This window comes from Oncorhynchus nerka, linkage group LG20 (assembly GCF_034236695.1).
Source record: "Oncorhynchus nerka isolate Pitt River linkage group LG20, Oner_Uvic_2.0, whole genome shotgun sequence".
Classification (NCBI taxonomy): Eukaryota; Metazoa; Chordata; class Actinopteri; order Salmoniformes; family Salmonidae; genus Oncorhynchus; species Oncorhynchus nerka.
The window spans coordinates 40634789-40653648 of NC_088415.1; the positions used below are offsets into that span (position 1 = coordinate 40634789).

The window sequence follows — 18860 nt, forward strand, 5'->3', positions numbered from 1 at the left end:
CTAACTCCTAAAGACTTAACACTAACCTTAACCCCTAGCCTACTTAACGTTAGCCACCTAGCTAGAATTTGTAACATATCATACTTTTTGCATATTCATAACATATTTTGCAAATTTGTAACATATTGTAATGAAACAGCAGGGAGCAGGTCTCGAACCCTCGACCTTCGAGCCCGAGGTCTGGCACGCTATCGACTGTGGCGCAAAAGCATGCTCGTGCGGCAGAGTCGATTTCCGCGCGTATAAACCCAGGGTCGTTACACTATTATACGAATTGTAATTCATAACATATCATATGAAATGGCTGATGGACTTCCACAAATGAATACATACCATACGAAACGTAACATATCATATTAAATTAAGTGTCTCGGATTTATGCAGAGAATAATAGGAAATGCTTATAGACCAGGTTAATTTTCGGGTAAGGAAAATATGTATGAACGATAAAAACAGGTTTGGATAGCCTTTACTCTTGAAATATGTTGATGAATTAAGAATACAGTGTCACGCCCTGATCTGTTTCACCTGTCCCTGTGATTGTCTCCACCCCCTCCAGGTGTCGCTTATTTTCCCCAGTGTATTTACCCCTGTGTCAGTTCGTCTTGTATGTTTTCCAACAGTTTTCCCCTTTCTCCTGCTTTTTGCTTTTCGCATTTTTTGTGTCAGCTGATGTCGGTGATTCTCTCGTTAACACAGGTGTGAGTGTTGACGAGGACAAGGCTGGAGATCACTCTGTCATCATGATTGAGTTCAAATAACAGACTGGAAGCTTCAAAATGAGGGTGCTGCTTGGAATCATTGTTCTTCCTCTGTCATCCATGGTTACCTGCAAGGAAACACGTGCCGTTATCATTGCTTTGAACAAGGGCTTCACAGGCAAGGATATTGCTGCCAGTAAGATTGCACCTAAATCAACCATTCATCGAATCATCAAGAACTTCAAGGAGAGCGGTTCAAACGTTGTCTCCTAAAGTTGATTCAGCTGCGGGATCGGGGCACCACCAGAACAGAGCTTGCTCAGGAATGGCAGCAGGCAGGTGAGTGCATCTGCACGCACAGTGAAGCGAAGACTTTTGGAGGATGGCCTGGTGTCAAGAAGGGCAGCAAAGAAGCCACTTCTCTCCAGGAAAAACATCAGGGACAGACTGATATTCTGCAAAAGGCGCAGGGATTGGACTGCTGAGGACTGGGGTAAAGTCATTTTCTCTGATGAATCCCCTTTCTTATTGTTTGGGGCATCTGGATAAAAGCTTGTCCGGAGAAGACAAGGTGAGCGCTACCATCAGTCCTGTGTCATGCCAACAGTAAAGCATCCTGAGACTGTTCATGTGTGGGGTTGCTTCTCAGCCAAGGGAGTGGGCTCACTCACAATTTTACCTAAGAACACAGCCATGAATATAGAATGGTACCAACACATCCTTCGAGAGCAACTTCTCCCAACCATCCAGGAACAGTTTGGTGATGAACAATGCATTTTCCAGCATGATGGAGCACCTTGCCACAAGTGATAACTAAGTGGCTCGGGGAACAAAACATCGATATTTTGGGTCCATGGCCAGGAAACTCCCCAGACCTTAATCCCATTGAGAACTTGTGGTCAATCCCCAAGAGGCAGGTGGACAAACAAAAACCCACAAATTCAGACAAACTCCAAGCATTGACTATGCAAGAATGAGCTGCCATCCGTCAGGATGTGGCCCAGAAGTTAATTGACAGCATGCCAGGGCGGCTTGCAGAGGTTTTGAAAAAAAAAGGGTCAACATTGCAAATATTGACTCTTTGCATCAACTTCATGTAATTGTCAATAAAAGCCTTTGACACTTAAGCAATGCTTGTAATTATACTCCAGTGTTCCATAGTAACATCTGACAAAAATATCTAAATACAGTGAAGCAGCAAACTTTGAAAATTAATATATGTAATTCTCAAAGCTTTTGGCTACGACTGTACATGTACAAATTACCTTGACTAACCAATAAACTCGGTACCGGTACCCCCTGTACATAGCCTTTCTACAATTTATCTTCTTAAAATGTGATTTTAAACCTAACCAGAACTTTAACCCTAATCTCAACCACACTGCTTAATTTATGCCTAAAGGCCAAAAATATAATTTTGGTTTTCATAATTTTTTAGGATATAATTTTGACTTTGTGGCTGTGCTATCTAGTGGAAACAGAGTAAACCCTCTCGTTTTATTTTTCTCGCTTGGCCTCTTCCTGTTTGGGGGCCTTCTTTTATTTACGTCATTGTTATGCGACTACTGGCTTTAAGCTAGCGAAAACGTTAGCTAAATGGTCGAAAATACCTTCTGTTGGTAAATAATATATTATACACATAACTTTATTTGCCATATGAGCGGCGTTATCCGTCTTTGTAGAAAGGTGTTGATAGGTTTGCATTTGGTAGAAAACTGTGACGTGCAGCTAGCTACCTTGCTAGGCTATAGCTAACGTTAGCAAACTAGCATTCAGTGAAACTTAAAAGGTTAAACGTTTCCTTAGTTTTTACCAATTGGTGTTTCTGATGTATTCGGTCTCTAATAATTGCATGTTAGTTAAATACGTATTAAATAGTTGGTTTACGAGCACGTGCGCGACAAAGCTGCACTCCACCTTTGCAAGTCTAACCAATCAATCACTCATTGGCTCTTATTATTGGACGTTGCAAAAAGAAAGTGTTTATTATTAGTCCTGTTACTGTTGCAGAATGAGTTAGGCAATGACCAGTGGTGGAAAAAGTATCCAATTGTCATACGTGAGTAAAAGTTAACAGAAAATGACAAGTAAAAGTGAAAGTCACCCAGTAAAATACTACTAGAGTGAAAGTATCAAAAGTAAATGTAATTACTAAAATATACTTTAAGTATCAAAAGTGTGAATAATTTAAAATTCCTTATATTAAGCAAACCAGGTGGCACAATTTTCTTGTTTTCAAAATTAAATTAAGTGTTTTGTGAGTCTGCCAGATCAGAGGCAGTAGGGATGACCAGGGTTGTTCTCTTGTGAATTTGACAATTTTATGTCTCGCTAAACATTCAGAATATAAGAAGTACTTTTGGATGTCAGGGAAAATGTATGAAGGAAAATGTATTTTATTTTGGAATGTAGTGAAGTTAAAGTAAAAGTTGTCAAAAATGTAAATAGTGAAGTACATATTCCCCCCAAAACTACTTAAGTATTCCCCCCCCCTTGTATCTTCTCATAGTTGGGCTCTAGGCTGTGAGTGACACTGCCAGGGAGAGATGAGGATACGGCTGCAGGGCTTAGGCCATGCCGCCGGCCTCCTCACCGAGCTCAATCACTGCCGTCTCTCCCGCCTCTTCTGTGATGTCATCCTCCAGGTGGGGAGTCGCTCCTTCACAGTGCACCGTGCGGTGCTCGCCTGCGCTGGGACACACTTTCGTAGCCTGTTCTCAGGTAGGGGGAAACAGATCGGAACCTCTGGAGCCGGAGCTAAGACAACATACTCTCTGGACTTTGTGTCCCCGGCCAACTTTGAGAAGGTGCTGACGTTCATCTACACCGGAGAGATCTTCACAGACCTGATAGATGTAGGGGTGCTGTATGAGCTGGCAGAGAGACTGGGGGTGAGAGAGCTGGTGAGAGCCTGTCACACTACCTTCCCTGACCTGCAGCAGCTGGGCTCAGGGTCTGCAGACTGTGTGGCGGATGGAGACCTGGACTCTGACATGGTTGCTGCTGCAGCTGGGTCATCAATGTGTTCGTCGTCTGCAGCATCTTGTTCCTCTCTGTCGTCATCTGCTGGTCCCTCGGCTGCTCCTACCCCGGCGTCAGCACCATCACCTCTCCCTCTCCCCCAGGGCAGCAGGGTGGCCAGGCTGGGCCGGGGTGGTGGACACACAGCCACTCTGTCCCTGCCTCTCAAAGCAGAGGATGAGCAGTCTCACCTGGGCTATGGACAGATGGCCGAAGACAAACAGATACAGCTGGCTGGAGATCAGCAGAGTTCAGTAGGTAGTCTCTCCACTGTAGCTGTTGGGGCCACCCCAGGACTTCTCCTTCCCTTGCAGCTGAAGACTGAGGAGGGCGTGGAGGTGGTGATGGGAGACATGGTTGGTAATAGTGTGGAGGAACAGATGGTAGCTAGTGGGAGTAGAGCTGGTTCTCCAACTCCATGTGTGTCTGACGCCTGCTCCTTCCCTGACTCGTCAGCCCAGCTAGGAAGGGTGGTCTGTGGGGTAGAGGCTCCCTGCGCCCCCTCCTCCTTTAGAGACCCCCTGGACAGTCTGCAGTTGGGGGGGGTGGGTGGGCTTAGCTCTGGCCACACAGGGGTCATCTTCGAAGGGGGGGAGAATGAAGAGGAAAAGAGAGAGCAGCTGCAGGGAGACGAAGAAGTCACTGACGGAGGAGAAGACCAGTGGAGACCCCTGGCTGAAGATGTCATTGAGCTGAGCGATGACGAGAATTACATGGAGGAGGAAGAAGATGAGGACTTTGTGTGTGTGGAGAATGGAGCAGTGGTTGGCAGAGAGGGAGTGGACCCTGGCCAGTTGTCGGGTATGGTGGCGTGTAAAGCCTGTGGGATGGAACTGTTAACAGAGTCTGCTGCACTGGGGGCCCACGCGGAGACCCACCTCACTGAGACAGGGACCTGCAGGGTGTGTGGGGCATCTTTCCCCGGGGACCGCGGGGCTAGCATCACCCACGCCCTGTCCCATGTGGTGTTCTCCTGTGACATGTGTCATCTCCAGTTCTGCAGCCAGGCCAAGCTGGTACGCCACAGACGCCAGGCGGCTGCTCGGTACACCCTCCCCAGTCAGCTCCACACCGCCACCCAGGGGCACAATGGGGAGCTGCAGTGTGCCGTCTGTAACAAAACCCTCACCAAGGATTTCCAGGTCAGTGTGGTTTGATTTGCTTCATTTTTCCTGGGTGATTTGGCACGTGTTTTGTCTAATGGCAATGGTGAAATATAGACTGACATCGCTCAAACAAATTCACTGAACTCAAGAGTACACCTATTGCATTGTAGTGGCTAAGACACCTGAAGATGTGTGTTGTCCCTCCTTGTATTGTTGACATATCGTATTGTCTCTCTCCTGCAACCAGGTCATCAGGGATCACCTGCTGAGTCACGTGTCTATCCAGTCACTGAGCTGTGGTGTGTGCCTGTTACCCCAGCCCTCCCTGTGTGCCCTGCTGTGGCACGCCCTCACCCACCTCTCCCTGCCAGTCTACTCCTGCCCCCTCTGTGCCTGCGGCTTCCTGGATCGCCCTCTGCTGGACAGACACATGGCCCTGCATGCCGAGGAGGCAGAAACTGACAGAGAGGCCATGAGGGCTCATAAAGCAGCCGGGGCAGAGGGAGAGGAGGAGCTTCGTTGCTTCTTATGCCCACAGACCTTCCGCTCTGGCACAGCCTTCCAGTACCACCTGAGTTTTCACACCAATGAGACCCAGCCCCAGGGACAGGGCAGTCAGGGGTGGACAGGGAAACGTAAGGCTGACCAGCTGGAGTACTCCTGCTCCTCCTCCTCACCCCTGGAGGCTGGCAGCCTGGGGAAGCTTGGCAACATGGGCTTAGACCTGGGGATGGGCTCCTTCCGCCTCTCAGACAAGCTGCTTCAGGGGGCCTTGGCATCTGGCTTCTCCGCAGGCCTCCTGTCCAATGGGAACTCCTCTAGCATGGGTGGGTTGGGCATGGGCGCCGCTACTCCCCGGGGGAAATGGTACCGCTGTCGCTTCTGCGGCAAACGCTTCGCCCACTCTGGCGAGTTCACCTACCACCTGCGCATTCACACTGGGGAGAAGCCGTACCAGTGCAAGGTGTGCCTGAGGTTCTTCCGAGGCCGCTCCACCATGATCTGCCACCTGAAGACCCACGACGGGGCGCTCATGTACCGCTGCACTGTCTGCGGCCTGTATTTCTCCACGCTCAAGCTGGTGTCCTCCCACATGGAGATCCACAAGGACCACCTGCCTCCAGACTTCAACATAGAGCAGACCTTCATGTACAATGACCACTCCAAAGAACCCCTCCCCGCCCTGGACACCTGATCAGCTACTCCTCTGGTGTCCTTCTACCTTCATCTCGCTTTCACTTTTATTTCCAACGTCTTTTTTTGTCTTTGAGCTGGTCTGTCATGCTCCTCCTCTTCTCTCTCTCTTTCTCTCTGCTTGTGAGCCTTATCTATAGACTTGTAGAATGCATTTAACTTGTTTTATGTCTGTGTTTGAGATGGTGTTTTGGATGGAAGAGACCTGTTTTGTAGCATAGCGTAAAGGACATCTTCCTTGGAAGTAGTTTAGCCACTTGATGGCAGTATATGCACTGTTGTCTATGGAAGGACTTATTACCGTTTACTGTTTGCAAGCTGTCTTCAAGTCAGTTGGATTTTCCTAAATTGCAGTCAAACATTTTCCTAAGTGTACTATTACTCTGCTTTACAAAAAGTGGTGTTTTTCTGTCAGTTAAGCACCATGTATTCATTTATATATGAAACACATGATGGACCGTCTGTGTCTGTCTGAGTGAAACACCATATTTACCACTGTGCACCAAGCGTTAAAGGCCCAGTGCAGTCAAAAACGTCATTTCCCTGTGTTTTATATATATTTCCACATCATGTGGTTGGAATAATACTGTGAAATTGGGACAATTATGGTTGTGAAAAGACGACCTGAAATTCCAGCCTGTTTTAGTGGGATGGAGTTTTTGCCTGCCTGGTGACATCACCAGACGGTAAATTACTTAATAGACCAATAAGAAAAAGTTCCAAACCTCTCTGCCAATTACTGCTAATTTTCAGTGTTCCCCTCAGACAGTCCTAGCAAAGTTATTGCTTGCGAAATTGTTCTTTGCTAAGAAGCTATTTTAGTTTATTTTTACCATTTTAATTGAAAAGAATCACAGTAAGTTACTTCATTGTTACCCAGAAATGATTTGATATTGAGATAAAAAAAAGTCTGCATTGGACCAGTAAGTGTACCTGACCAGTCATACTGTACTTTGCAACCAATGAATGTGGCCTTAATGTATCAGTTCCCTTGGAAACCATTTAGGTATGTTTTCCTCCAAGCATTTTACTTCTTTAGTGATAGACTATTTATAATGCAAACATGATACTGTGGTTCATGTAGACTGTATGTATTAGTGATCAGATGATATGAACTAAACAAACATGATACTGTGGTTCATGTAGACTGTATGTATTAGTGATCAGATGATATGAACAAAACAAACATGATACTGTGGTTCATGTAGACTGTATGTATTAGTGATCAGATGATATGAACAAAACAAACATGATACTGTGGTTCATGTAGACTGTATGTATTAGTGATCAGATGATATGAACAAAACAAACATGATACTGTGGTTCATGTAGACTGTATGTATTAGTGATCAGATGATATGAACAAAACAAACATGATACTGTGGTTCATGTAGACTGTATGTATTAGTGATCAGATGATATGAACAAAACAAACATGATACTGTGGTTCATGTAGACTGTATGTATTAGTGATCAGATGATATGAACAAAACAAACATGATACTGTGGTTCATGTAGACTGTATGTATTAGTGATCAGATGATATGAACAAAACAAACATGATACTGTGGTTCATGTAGACTGTATGTATTAGTGATCAGATTATATGAACTAAACAAACGATGGCTTCCAGCATTTCAAAAGCACCACATTATGCTCTGTAGACTTGCATACTTTGGATTTGATTTTTAAACGTAACTCGTGTTTGTGTTCTATTTGGTGTCTTACCTCATTATGAAACGTTTTATTCGATTAATGCTGTTTTTTAATTGTAATTTGTATGTACTTTTTTAGTGCAAACTATGAACGTTTTCCATTATCTATACTGAACAAAAATATAAATGCAACATGTAAAGTGTTGGTCCCATGAAATAAAAGTTCCCAGAAATGTTCCATACTCACAAAAAGCTTATTTCTCTCAGATTTTGTGCACAAATATGTTTACATCCCTGTTGGTGAGCATTTCTCTTTTGCCAAGATCATCTGTCCAACTGACAGGTGTGGCATATCAAGAAGCTGATTAAACAGCATGATCATTACACAGCTGCACCTTGTTGGGGACAATAAAAGGCCACTCTAAAATGTGCATTTTTGTCACACAACACAGTGCCCCAGATGTATCAAGTTTTGAGGGAGAGTGCAATTGGCATGCTGACTGCAGGAATGTCCAGTAGAGCTGTTGCCATAGAATTTAATGTTCATTTCGTTACCATAAACTGCCTCCAACATCGTTTTAGAGAATTTGGCAGTACGTCCAATCAGCCACAGAACCGCAGACTACGTGTAACCAGACCAGCCACCCGGACAGCTGATGGAACTGTGGGTTTGCACAACCAAAGAATTTCTGCACAAACTGTCAGAAACTGTCTCAGGGAAGCTCATCTGCGTGCTCGTCATCCTCACCGGGGTCTTGACCTGACTGCAGTTTGGCGTCGTAACCGACTTCAGTAGACAAATGCTCACCTTCGATGGCCACTCTGTTCACAGTGTGAACAGAGTGCCCCATGGTGGCGGTGGGGTTATGGTATGTGCAGGCAGGCATAAGCTACGGATAACGAACACAATTGCATTTTTATTTTATCGTTGGCATTTTGAATGCACAGAGATACCGTAATGAGACCCTGAGGCCCATTGTCGTGCCATTCATCCGCCGCCATCACCTCATGTTTCAGCATGCTCAATTACATGTCACCCATTGAGCATGTTTGGGATGCTCTGGATTGATGTGTACAACAGCGTGTTCCAGTTCCCGCCAATATCCAGCAACTTCGCACAGCCATTGAAGAGTGGGACAACATTCCACAGGCCACAAATGACAGCCTGATCAACTCTTTTTTTTAAACTTTTTTAAAAAGGTATCTATGACCAACAGACACATGTCTGTATTCCCAGTCATGTGAAATCCATAGATTAGGGCCTAATGAATTTATTTAATTTGACTGATTTCCTTATATGAACTGTAACTCGGTCAAATCTTTGACATTGTTGTATATAGCATTTATATTTGTGTTCAGTGTCATTTCTTGTTCTGTAAAGAATAAAGTAAACAGAAAAATGTTTTGAGAATCCCATTATCTTGTAACTTTTAGACCTAGGCTTGATTCTTCTTCATTGCATTTAATATGTTATGATGTCCACTGCCACAGAATACTACCTTCGTCATCACATTTTAATGATGCAACTGCAGTTATGCACAATTGAAAGCGTTTATCTAGTTCCTGCCTCAGGGATAGGTGACCTTTTAAACTAGAACCCTGTTCTGCTCTAGGTAGGCTGCTTCCTCCCATTGTGCCATATGTCTTTCCTCCCTCCACTGATCATCATGTCAACATCATTAAACCAAGGGACCTTTCCCTCTGGACTTCCCAGTGAAAGCAAACACAGGCCAGTATTCAACTAAAATAATTTGGATTTTGTGTATTTATTACCACACAATAAAAAGTTATTCCATTTTTTTGGTTAGTTTCCCAGACACAGAATAAGCCCAGTCCTGGACTAAAAAGCAAGCTCAGTGGAGAATCTCCTTTGGGATAGCAGGATACCAACCCATATAGTAATACTATGAGATGTTCATAGTGTTGTCCCTATTGAGAAGTCCTCAAAAGGACAAGCTTTTGACTTTAATAATACACAATCATTCTGTTTGAAATACTTTTATTGAATGTAACAGGTGACGTCATTCAGCATCCAACACATTTACAAATTCAGTAGCTTTAAAAATATATAGTCAAATAGAATCAGAACATTTGTTAAATATGGATGTCACTGTGTGGAAATTAAGATGTGTATATATGTTTGTGTAATCAAAATTGTTTAACATTTATCTGTTACAGTTCAACATTTTAAAAGTTTTTTTATGCTCCGTAGTTATAAGGATCAATCTTATCTGTGTTGCACAGAGAAATGTTTGTTTGCGAGGAAGCATTCCTCTTCAACCTGTGACGTAATGACTGCAATTCTGTCCTCCAGAAGTTCCTAGACATTGGTGCCATAAGTTCCTGTGGGAGTTTAAAGATGGAAAGAAATCTGTAAATGTTTCCTTCCTTCCTCTGTTTACAACATTGATGGGCTGAAAAACTGGATGATGAGAAAAATGGGAGACAGATTATGAGAGGGACACTGAGTGTTTGTCAGCCTATAATTTACATGACTATTGCTTAGTGACCAAGGCTGCATCCCTAATCTCCACACTTCTCCAAAAGTGCGCACTTGCACACTCCCTGTCTTGGATTTAACAATGACGGAAACTCCCTCCAGGCAATGCTTACACTAATCAAATGCTTAAAAATCCATGACAGGGAGTGTGCAAGTGCAACCTTTGGAAGTAGGGTGGACAATCTGGACTCAAGTCATAAACAGCAAAGACTATTAGGAGGCTTCGTGTCTTGTGCCCTGTCTTTTAGCCTGTGAAAGCAGCACACGCTTCAGTAACAGTTCTGAAGTGATTTTTTTCCTTTCCTCCATTGTCCTTCAGTGATGATGGCTAGTTAAGTCTCAATGTGACACTGTGATGCTTCCTTTTTCTACGAGGCAGCAACGTCAGAATGGCTGGTACTCATGTTGCTAAGCTTGCGTTCCTTCTTCCCTGTGCCTGGTCCTCCTGCTTTGGGTGCAGTTTCTTGGGGATTCAACCCTCCTGGGTCCTCCCTGGGTGTATAGTGGACCACAGCATTGATCAGGTTGTTGCGGAAGCTCTTGCTGAGAAAGTTGTAGAGGACTGGGTTGGCGATGCAATGGAAGAGGGACAGGCACTGGACCACACTGAAGGAGAAGTAGAGCACCTCCACTGTGTTGCAGCTGAACACGTGAGGGTCCAGATCATCCACCATTATCAGGAACATGACCATGTGGTACGGCAGCCAGCAGAGGACAAACACAAGGGAGTACACATGCACCAGCCACACATCCCGTCTTCCCTGCACGTCTGGAGCGGAGTGCACCGCCCGGGCGATCAGCACGTTACAGGTGACGATGACGGAGACCGGGACCAGGAACTGGAAGATGAGGCAGAGGAAGGATATGGAGACGAACCACTCAATGTAGTCTGGCAGCATGTAGCAGCCGGGCTCGTCCCACTCCAGCAGGTCCACGTGGAAGTTCTCCAGCAGAGCCAGGAACAGGGAGAAGAACCACAGAGCACCACAGAGCAGCCAGCGGCGACGCCTGGCCACGGGGAAGCAGGCGGGAGACGAGGGCCTGGACAGGGACAGGTAGCGCTCCAGGGTCATGAAGGCCAGGAAGAAGGAGCTGCTGTAGAAGTTGACTGTGTAGATGAGGTGGGTGGCTTTACACAGGAAGCGGCCCCACAGCCACACCTTGTCCATGGTGACCTCCAGCATGAAGAAGGGCATCATCAGAACCACCATCAGGTCCGACAGGCTCACGTTGATGACACAGAACAAGACGCCGTTGGCCGAGTGGCGCCGACGCCAGTTGACCCACACCACCAAGGTGTTCTCAGCCAGCCCCACCATGAACAGCAGCAGGTAGAGAAGGAACAAGGCGATCCGCCGATAGTCCTTATCCAGACTGATGGTGCACTCGTAGACGAACCACGGTGTGCCATTGAAGAAATTAAACGAGGAGTTGTGGAAGTCGTGTTCGTTCATGGTCTGTTGAATGCAGAGGAAATTGTTAGCTGTGTTAGGAGTTTAGTATTGGGCTAATCAGTTAATAGTCCGACGTTACATAACGTAAGCAGTGGAGGACATGGATTGTTCAAACATGGATTTCTGGCTTGTTTATGAGTTTGCTAATGTAGCCTACAAAGATGAGATGTGAGGAGCATTTCTCGCCATAGAATTGTCATGAATCATTTTTAAATCTACAGTGCCTTCAGAGAGTATTCATACCCCTTGACTTATTAGACATTTTGTCGTGTTACAGCCTTAATTATCACCCATCTACAAACAATATCCCATCATGAGAAAGTGAAAACATGTTTTTAGAAATGTTGGCAAATTCTTTGAAAATGAAATACAGAAATATCTCATTTACATAAGTATTTACACAGCTGTCTCAATACTTTGTAGAATGACCTTTGGCAGTGATTACAGCTGCGAGTCTTTCTGGGGGTGTCTCTTTTCAAGAATCTTTTCAAAATTCTTCAAGCTCTGTCAAATTGGTTGTTGATCACTGCTAGACAACCATTTTCCTGTCTTTCCATAGATTTTCAAGTAGATTCAAGTCAAATCAAATCAAACGTTATTGGTCGCACACAGATATTTAGCAGATGTAGAGAAATACTAAAAACTTTAAACACTCAGGAGCACTCACTGACTTCTTGGTAAGAAACTCCAGCGTAGATTTGTCCTTGTGTTTTAGGTTATTGTCCTGCTGAAAGGTGAATTAATTTCCCAGTGTCTGGCTGAACCAGGTTTTCCTCTAGGATTTTGTCTGCACTTAAGCACCATTTTGTTTATTCTTTATCCCAGTTCTTAACAATCACAAGTATTCTTGAAAATATGGAGTGTGGCACTCAGTAATACGTTGTATTGGATTTGCCCAAAACATAACACTTTGTATTCAGGACAAAAAGTTAATTGCTTTACCACATGTTTTGCAGTATTACTTTAGTGCCTTGTTTAAAAACAGGATGCATGTTTTGGAATATTTTAATTCTGTACAAGCTTCCTTCTTTTCACTCTACAGTATCAATCAGGTTAGTATTGTGGAGTAACTACAACGTTGTTGATCCATCCTCAGTTTTCTCCTACCACAGCTAAGAAACTCTGCAACTGTTTTAAAGTCACCATTGGCCTCATGGTGAAATCCCTGAGTTGTTTCCTTCCTCTCTGGAAACTGAGTTAGGAAGGTCGCCTGTGTCTTTGTAGTGAATTGGTGTATTGATACACCATCCAAAGTGTAATTAATAACTTCACCATGCTCAAAGGGATATTCAATGTCTGCTTTTTTATTTGTTTATTTTATCTACCAGTAGGTGCCCTTCTTGGAAAGGCATTGGAAAACCTCCCTGGTCTTTATGGTTAAATCTGTGTTTAAAATTCACTGCTCAATTGAGGGACCTTACAGATAATTGTATGTGTGGGGTACAGCGATGAGGTAGTCATAAAAAAAAACATGTTAAACACTATTACTGAACACATGCACCTTATTATGTCCATGCACCTTATTATGTGATTTGTTAAGCACGTGTATACTCCTGAATTTATTCCGGCTTGCCATCACAAAGGGGTTAAATACTTATTGACTCAAGATATTTCAGCTTTTCATTTGAAATGTATTTGTCAAAAATTCCAAAAACATAATTCCACTTTGGCATTATGGGATCCTGTGTGTCTCAAATCTAAATCGAATCCAACTAAATTTGGATAAAGTAAAGAGGTGAGAATACTTTTTGAAGGCACAGTACCTGAGAAAATATCAGACACTATGGTATGCATATTCTATCTTCTGTTTTCCTCTTTAGTAATCATAATAATATAGCAACAAGAACAGGAGGAAGCAATACAGTCATACATACAGTATCCTGATGTGCTGCGAAGCGGAGTGCCTGGCAATAGATGATGGGTGGTGAGGGAAGGTCCCTCTGGGCAGGCGGTTTTCTTGGTCTGCCTGCTTGGGAAGCTAGCTGTGGCTTGGAGGAGCAAGAAGACCGTACTGGCTCTGGGGTCCTGGAGAATCTGTGCTTAGTTTAGGCAGACTAGATGAAGCATTTTCCTCCCCTCATTCATCCCCCTGTCCTGTCCCCTCAGAGCCAGAGTTGACAGGACATCCTAAGAAATGGGGGTGGGACTTGGTGGTGCAGAGCAGGGCAGGAAAGCCTTGATGGCTGTGGGGCTGCCTATGTCCCAAATGGCACCCTTTTCCCCCATTTAGTGCAACATATTTTTTGCCCTGGTCAAAACTAGTGCACTAGATGGGGAGTAGGGTGCCACTGGGGTCAGTGTGACCGTGGCCCAGTGCTCCTACCTGCCAGGCTACCTCCCACCCCAACACATAACATTAGCACATAATGTTCTGAGAACCATGTGTTTCTTAGAGCTTGGTGAGAGTGTGGTTGTCCTATTGCACAGGGTTTCCCGATGTCGGTCCTGGTCCACGTTTTGTTTTTTGCCCTAGCACTAGACAGCTGATTTGAATAACCAACTCAAGCTTTGATTATTGTAATTGGCTGTGTAGTACTAGAGCAAAAACCAAAACGTGCACCCAGGGTGGGCCCCAGGACCGACTTTGGGAAACCTTGATTTTTGCATACAACCTTGGTGCAGGATACCCAGCGAGCACATATGTTTCTTAGGTGGGAATTTCAGTACTTCAGCATAACGCTTCCTACAGGTTTCCTCATGGTTCGATTTACAGTCATGTTCTCAGAACATTTAGAAAACATTCCATTCCCAAGTGGCGCAGCGGGCTAAGGCACTGCATCACAGTGCTTGAGCCGTCACTACAGCCCCGTGTTCTATCCCATGCTGTGTCACAGATGGCTGTGACCGGCAGACCCATAAGGTGGTGCACAATTGGCCCAGCATCGTCCAGGTTAGGGGAGGGTTTGGCCGGACAGGATTTCCTTGTCCCATCGCGCTCTATCGACTCCTTGTGGCGGGCCGGGAGCCTGCAAGCTGACTTACGGTAGTCAGTTGCACAGTGTTTCCTCCACACATTGGTCCAGCTGGCTTCTGGGTTAAGCGAGCAGTGTGTCAAGAAGCAGAGCAGCTTGGCAGGGTTGTGTTCGGAGGACACATGGCTCTCGACCTTTGCCTCTCCCGAGTCCGTACGTACGGAAGTTGCAGCGATGAGACAAGACTGTAACTACCAATTATATCACGAAGAACAGAGGAAGGCCCCAAAACTTGTTTAGACTCCAGTCACCCAAGTTATAGACTTTTCTCTCTGCTACCTCACAACAAACGGCACCAGAGCACCAAGTCTAGGTCAAAAAGGCTCCTTAACAGCTTCTACCGCCAAGCCATAAGACTGCTGAACAATTAATCAAATGCCCCCCCTCCACCCCTCTGTTTTTACACTGCTGCTAATCGGTGTTTATTATCTATGCATAGTCACTTTACCCCTACTTACATGTACAAATCACCTTGACTAACCTGTACCCCCGGTTGACTCGGTAACGGTACCCCCTGTATATAGCCTCGTTATTGTTAATTTATTGTGTTACTTTTTATTTTTTACTTTTGTTTATTTTGTAAATATTTTCTTAACTCTATTTCTTGAACTGCATTGTTGGTTAAGTGCTTGTAAGTAAGCATTTCACTGTAAGGTCTACACCAGTTGTACTAGGCGCAAGTGACAAATACAATTTGATTTGAAATTGGGGAGAAAAAGGGGTAAAAGTAAAATTTCTTCCATAGCCCTCCATCTTGTTAATTGTGTTCAGTAATTCACTAATTGGCCACACCTATTTGGCCAACACACCTGAACACACTTAACAAGATAGAGGATAGAGATTGTTTTGTTGACAACGGAATGTATACAATCACGGATTACAAAGGGAAAACCAGCCACGTCGCGGACACTGACATCTTGCTCCCAGACAAGCAAAACACCTTCTTCAGCTGCTTTGAGGATCGAACGTGGCCCGCTCCCAAGGACTGTGGGCTCTCGTTCTCCGTGGCCGACTTGAGTAAGACATTTAAGCGTGTTGACCCTCGCAAGGCTGCCGGCCCAGATGGCATCCCTAGCCATGTCCTCAGAGCATGTGCAGACCAGCTGGCTGGAGTGTTTACGGACATATTCAATCTCTCACTATCCCAGTCTATTGTCCCCACTTGCTTCAAGATGCCCACCATTGTTCCTGTACCGTAGAAAGCAAAGGTAACTGAACTAAATTACTATTGCCCCGCAGCACTCACTTCTGTCATCATGAAAGTGCTTTGAGAGGCTAGGATTATATCACCTCTACCTTACCTGACACCTTAGACCCACGTCAATTTGCTTACTGCCCCAATAGATCCACAGACGATGCAATTGCCATTGCACTGCATACTGCCCTTTCCCGCCTGGACAAAAGGAATACCTATGTAAGTATGCTGTTCATTGACTACAAGCTCACCATCAAGCTCGGGGCCCTGGGTCTGAACCCCGCCCTGTGAAACTCGGTCCTGGACTTCCTGATGGACTGCCCCAAGGTGGTGAAGGTAGGAAACAACACCTCCACTTCACTGATCCTAAACACAGGGGCCCCACAAGGGTGTGTGCTCAGCCCCCTCCTGTACTCCCTGTTCACCCATGACCACATGACCACACACGCCTCCAACTCAATCATCAAGTTTGCAGACGACACAACCATCGTAGGCCTGATTACCAACACTGACAAGACAGCCTACAGGGAGGAGTTGAGGGCCCTGGCAGAGTGTTGCCAGGAAAAAAACAAAAAAAACAGCTTCTATCTCAAGGTCATCAGACTGTTAAATAGCCATCACTAGCCGGCTACCACCCGGTTACTCAACCCTGCAAATTAGAGGCTGCTACCCTATATACATAGACTTGGAATCACTGGCTACTTAATGGAACACTAGTCACTTTAATCATGTTTACATACTGCTTTACTCATTTCATATGTATAATGTCACGCCCTGACCTTAGAGAGCCTTTTTATGTCTCTATTTGATTTGTTCAGGGTGTGATTTGGGTGGGCATTCTATGTTCTTTTATCTAGGTTTTGTGTTTCTATGTTTTGGCCGGGTATGGTTCTCAATCAGGGACAGCTGTCTGTCGTTGTCTCTGATTGGAAATCATACTTAGGCAGCCTGTTTTGCCAACTTAGTTTGTGGAATGTTGTTTTTTTTGTTAGCTCTGCGTAGCCTACGAAACGTGACGTTCGTTGTTCTTTTGTTGTTTTGTTTGGAGTTCGGATTTAATAAAGAATCATGAACACGTACCACGCTGCACCTTGGTGTCATCCTTCCGATGAGCGTTTCATATAAACTGTATTCGATTTTAGTTAACACCACTCAGACATTGATCGTCCTAATATTTATATATTTCTTAATTCCATGGTTTTACTTTTAGATTTCCGTGTATTGTTGTGAATTGTTAGATATTACTGCACTGTTGGAGCCAGGAACACAAGCATTTCGCTACACCCGCAATAACATCTGCTAAATATGTGTATGTGACCAATAAAATCGAATTTGATTTGATCAGAAGTAATTGCCCATGTATTCTAAAATAGAGAGTAAGGATGCTCCCTCAGCACTAAACACCTGTACACAGTGTCAACGTTTATGATCACTATGTTTGATAAACAGTTGCAAGATGACATGGCATCATCAACAGAATGAGCCCGTTTGTCAACTATGAAGAACATTTGCTGGGGTCCAAACACCTTAAGGTACTTACATTACACATAAAACAAAAGATTAAACAGTAAATCATAACATTATTACACCACTACACATCTACAATATAACATGCATAATACCAGCATACAACAATATGTGTAGAGTGAGTGTGCTAGCGCTTGTGTGCTTATGAATGTGTCTGAACCTTTGTGTTACTTCACAGTCCCAGCTGTTCCATAAAGTGTATTTTTACCCAATTCTACTGCTTGCATCAGTTATCTGATGTGGAATAGAGTTCCCATGTAGCCATGGCTCTATGTAGTACTGTGTGCCTCCCATACTCTGTTCTGGACTTGGTGATTCTGGACTCACCCCCCCCCTTAAAAGATTTAGATGCACTACTGTTCCACTGGATGTCATAAGGTGAATGCACCAATTTGTAAGTCGCTTTGGATAAGAGCGTCTGCTAAATGACTTTAAATGTAAAAAAATGTTAAAAGAGACCTCTGGTGGCATTGTGGGGTATGCATGGGTGTCCGAGCTGTGTGCTAGTAGTTTAAACAGACAGCTCAGTACATTCAGCTGATCAACACCTCTTCCAAAAATAAGTAGTGATGAAGTAAATCTCTCTTCCACTTTGAGCCATGAGAGATTGACATGCATGTCATTGCTACAAGCATTTCGCTACACTCGCATTAACATCTGCTAACCATGTGTATGTGACAAATCTAATTTGATTTGATTTGATGTTAGCTCCCTGTGTACTTTCAAGGGCCAGCCATGCTGCTCTGTTCTGAGCCAAATGCAATTTTCCAAAGTCCCTCTTTTTTAGCAACTGACCACACTAGTGAACAGTAGTCCAGGTGTGACAAAACTAGGGCCTGCAGGACCTGCCTTGTTGACAGTGCTGTTAAGAAGGCAGAGCAGCGCTTTATTATGAACAGACTGCTCCCCATCTTAGCTTCTGTTGTATCAATATGTTTTGACCATGACAGTTTACAAACCAGGGTTACTCCAAGCAGTTTAGTCTCCTCAACATGCTCAAATTCCACATTCATTACAAGATTTAGTTGAGGTTAGTGCATGATTTGTCTCAAATACATTACTTTTACCTTTTGAAATATTTAGGACTAACTTATTCCTTGCCACCCATTCTGAATCTACCTGCAGCTCTTTGTTAAGTGTTGCAGTGATTTCACTCGCTGTAGTAGCTGACGTGTATAGTGTTGAGTCATCCGCATACATAGACACACTTGCTTTACTCAAAGCAAGTGGCATGTTGTTAGTAAAGATTGAAAAATGTGAGGGGCCTAAACAGCTGCCCTGTTGTTGGAAAAGCTTTCATTAAAGAATCCCCTCTGTTTTGTTAGACAGGTAACTTTTTATCCACAATTTAGCAGGGGGTGTAAAGCCATAACACATACATTTTTCCAGCATCAGACTATGATCAATAATGTCAAAAGCTGCACTGAAGTCTAACAAAACAGCCCTCCCAATATTTTTATCATGAATTTCTCTCAGCCAATCATCAGTCATTTGTGTAAGCACTGTGCTTGTTGAATGTCCTTCCCTATAAGCGT

At 44.3% G+C, this 18860-nt stretch overlaps 2 protein-coding genes across 3 annotated transcripts; one reads left to right on the forward strand and one right to left on the reverse strand.

The window, feature by feature from the left end:
* The first annotated feature begins 2234 nt into the window (after window positions 1-2234).
* On the forward strand, window positions 2235-7919 carry LOC115102526 (zinc finger and BTB domain-containing protein 39-like). 2 transcript variants are annotated; one of them, XM_029622575.2, is made up of 3 exons: window positions 2235-2320; window positions 3211-4864; window positions 5076-7919. In XM_029622575.2, the coding sequence occupies exons 2-3, from the start codon at window positions 3248-3250 to the stop codon at window positions 6021-6023; spliced, it is 2565 nt and encodes an 854-aa protein (XP_029478435.2). In that variant the 5' UTR covers window positions 2235-2320; window positions 3211-3247; the 3' UTR covers window positions 6024-7919. The 2 variants fall into 2 exon arrangements, with proteins under 2 accessions (XP_029478435.2, XP_029478436.2); XM_029622576.2 differs by having other exon boundaries at window positions 2236-4864.
* A 1740-nt stretch (window positions 7920-9659) lies between these two features.
* On the reverse strand, window positions 9660-13715 carry gpr182 (G protein-coupled receptor 182). The gene is made up of 2 exons (XM_029622578.2): window positions 13506-13715; window positions 9660-11634 (listed from the first exon to the last, which is right to left on the reverse strand). The coding sequence occupies exon 2, from the start codon at window positions 11629-11631 to the stop codon at window positions 10546-10548; it is 1086 nt and encodes a 361-aa protein (XP_029478438.2). The 5' UTR covers window positions 11632-11634; window positions 13506-13715; the 3' UTR covers window positions 9660-10545.
* Window positions 13716-18860: the final 5145 nt, after the last annotated feature.

Coding starts and splice junctions, on each gene's coding strand:
- LOC115102526 (XM_029622575.2), top strand. CDS start 3,248: ATGAGGATACGGCTGCAGGGCTTAGGCCATGCCGCCGGCCTCCTCACC. Junction 4,865..5,075: donor CCCTCACCAAGGATTTCCAG/GTCAGTGTGGTT, acceptor TCCTGCAACCAG/GTCATCAGGGATCACCTGCT.
- gpr182 (XM_029622578.2), bottom strand. CDS start 11,631: ATGAACGAACACGACTTCCACAACTCCTCGTTTAATTTCTTCAATGGC.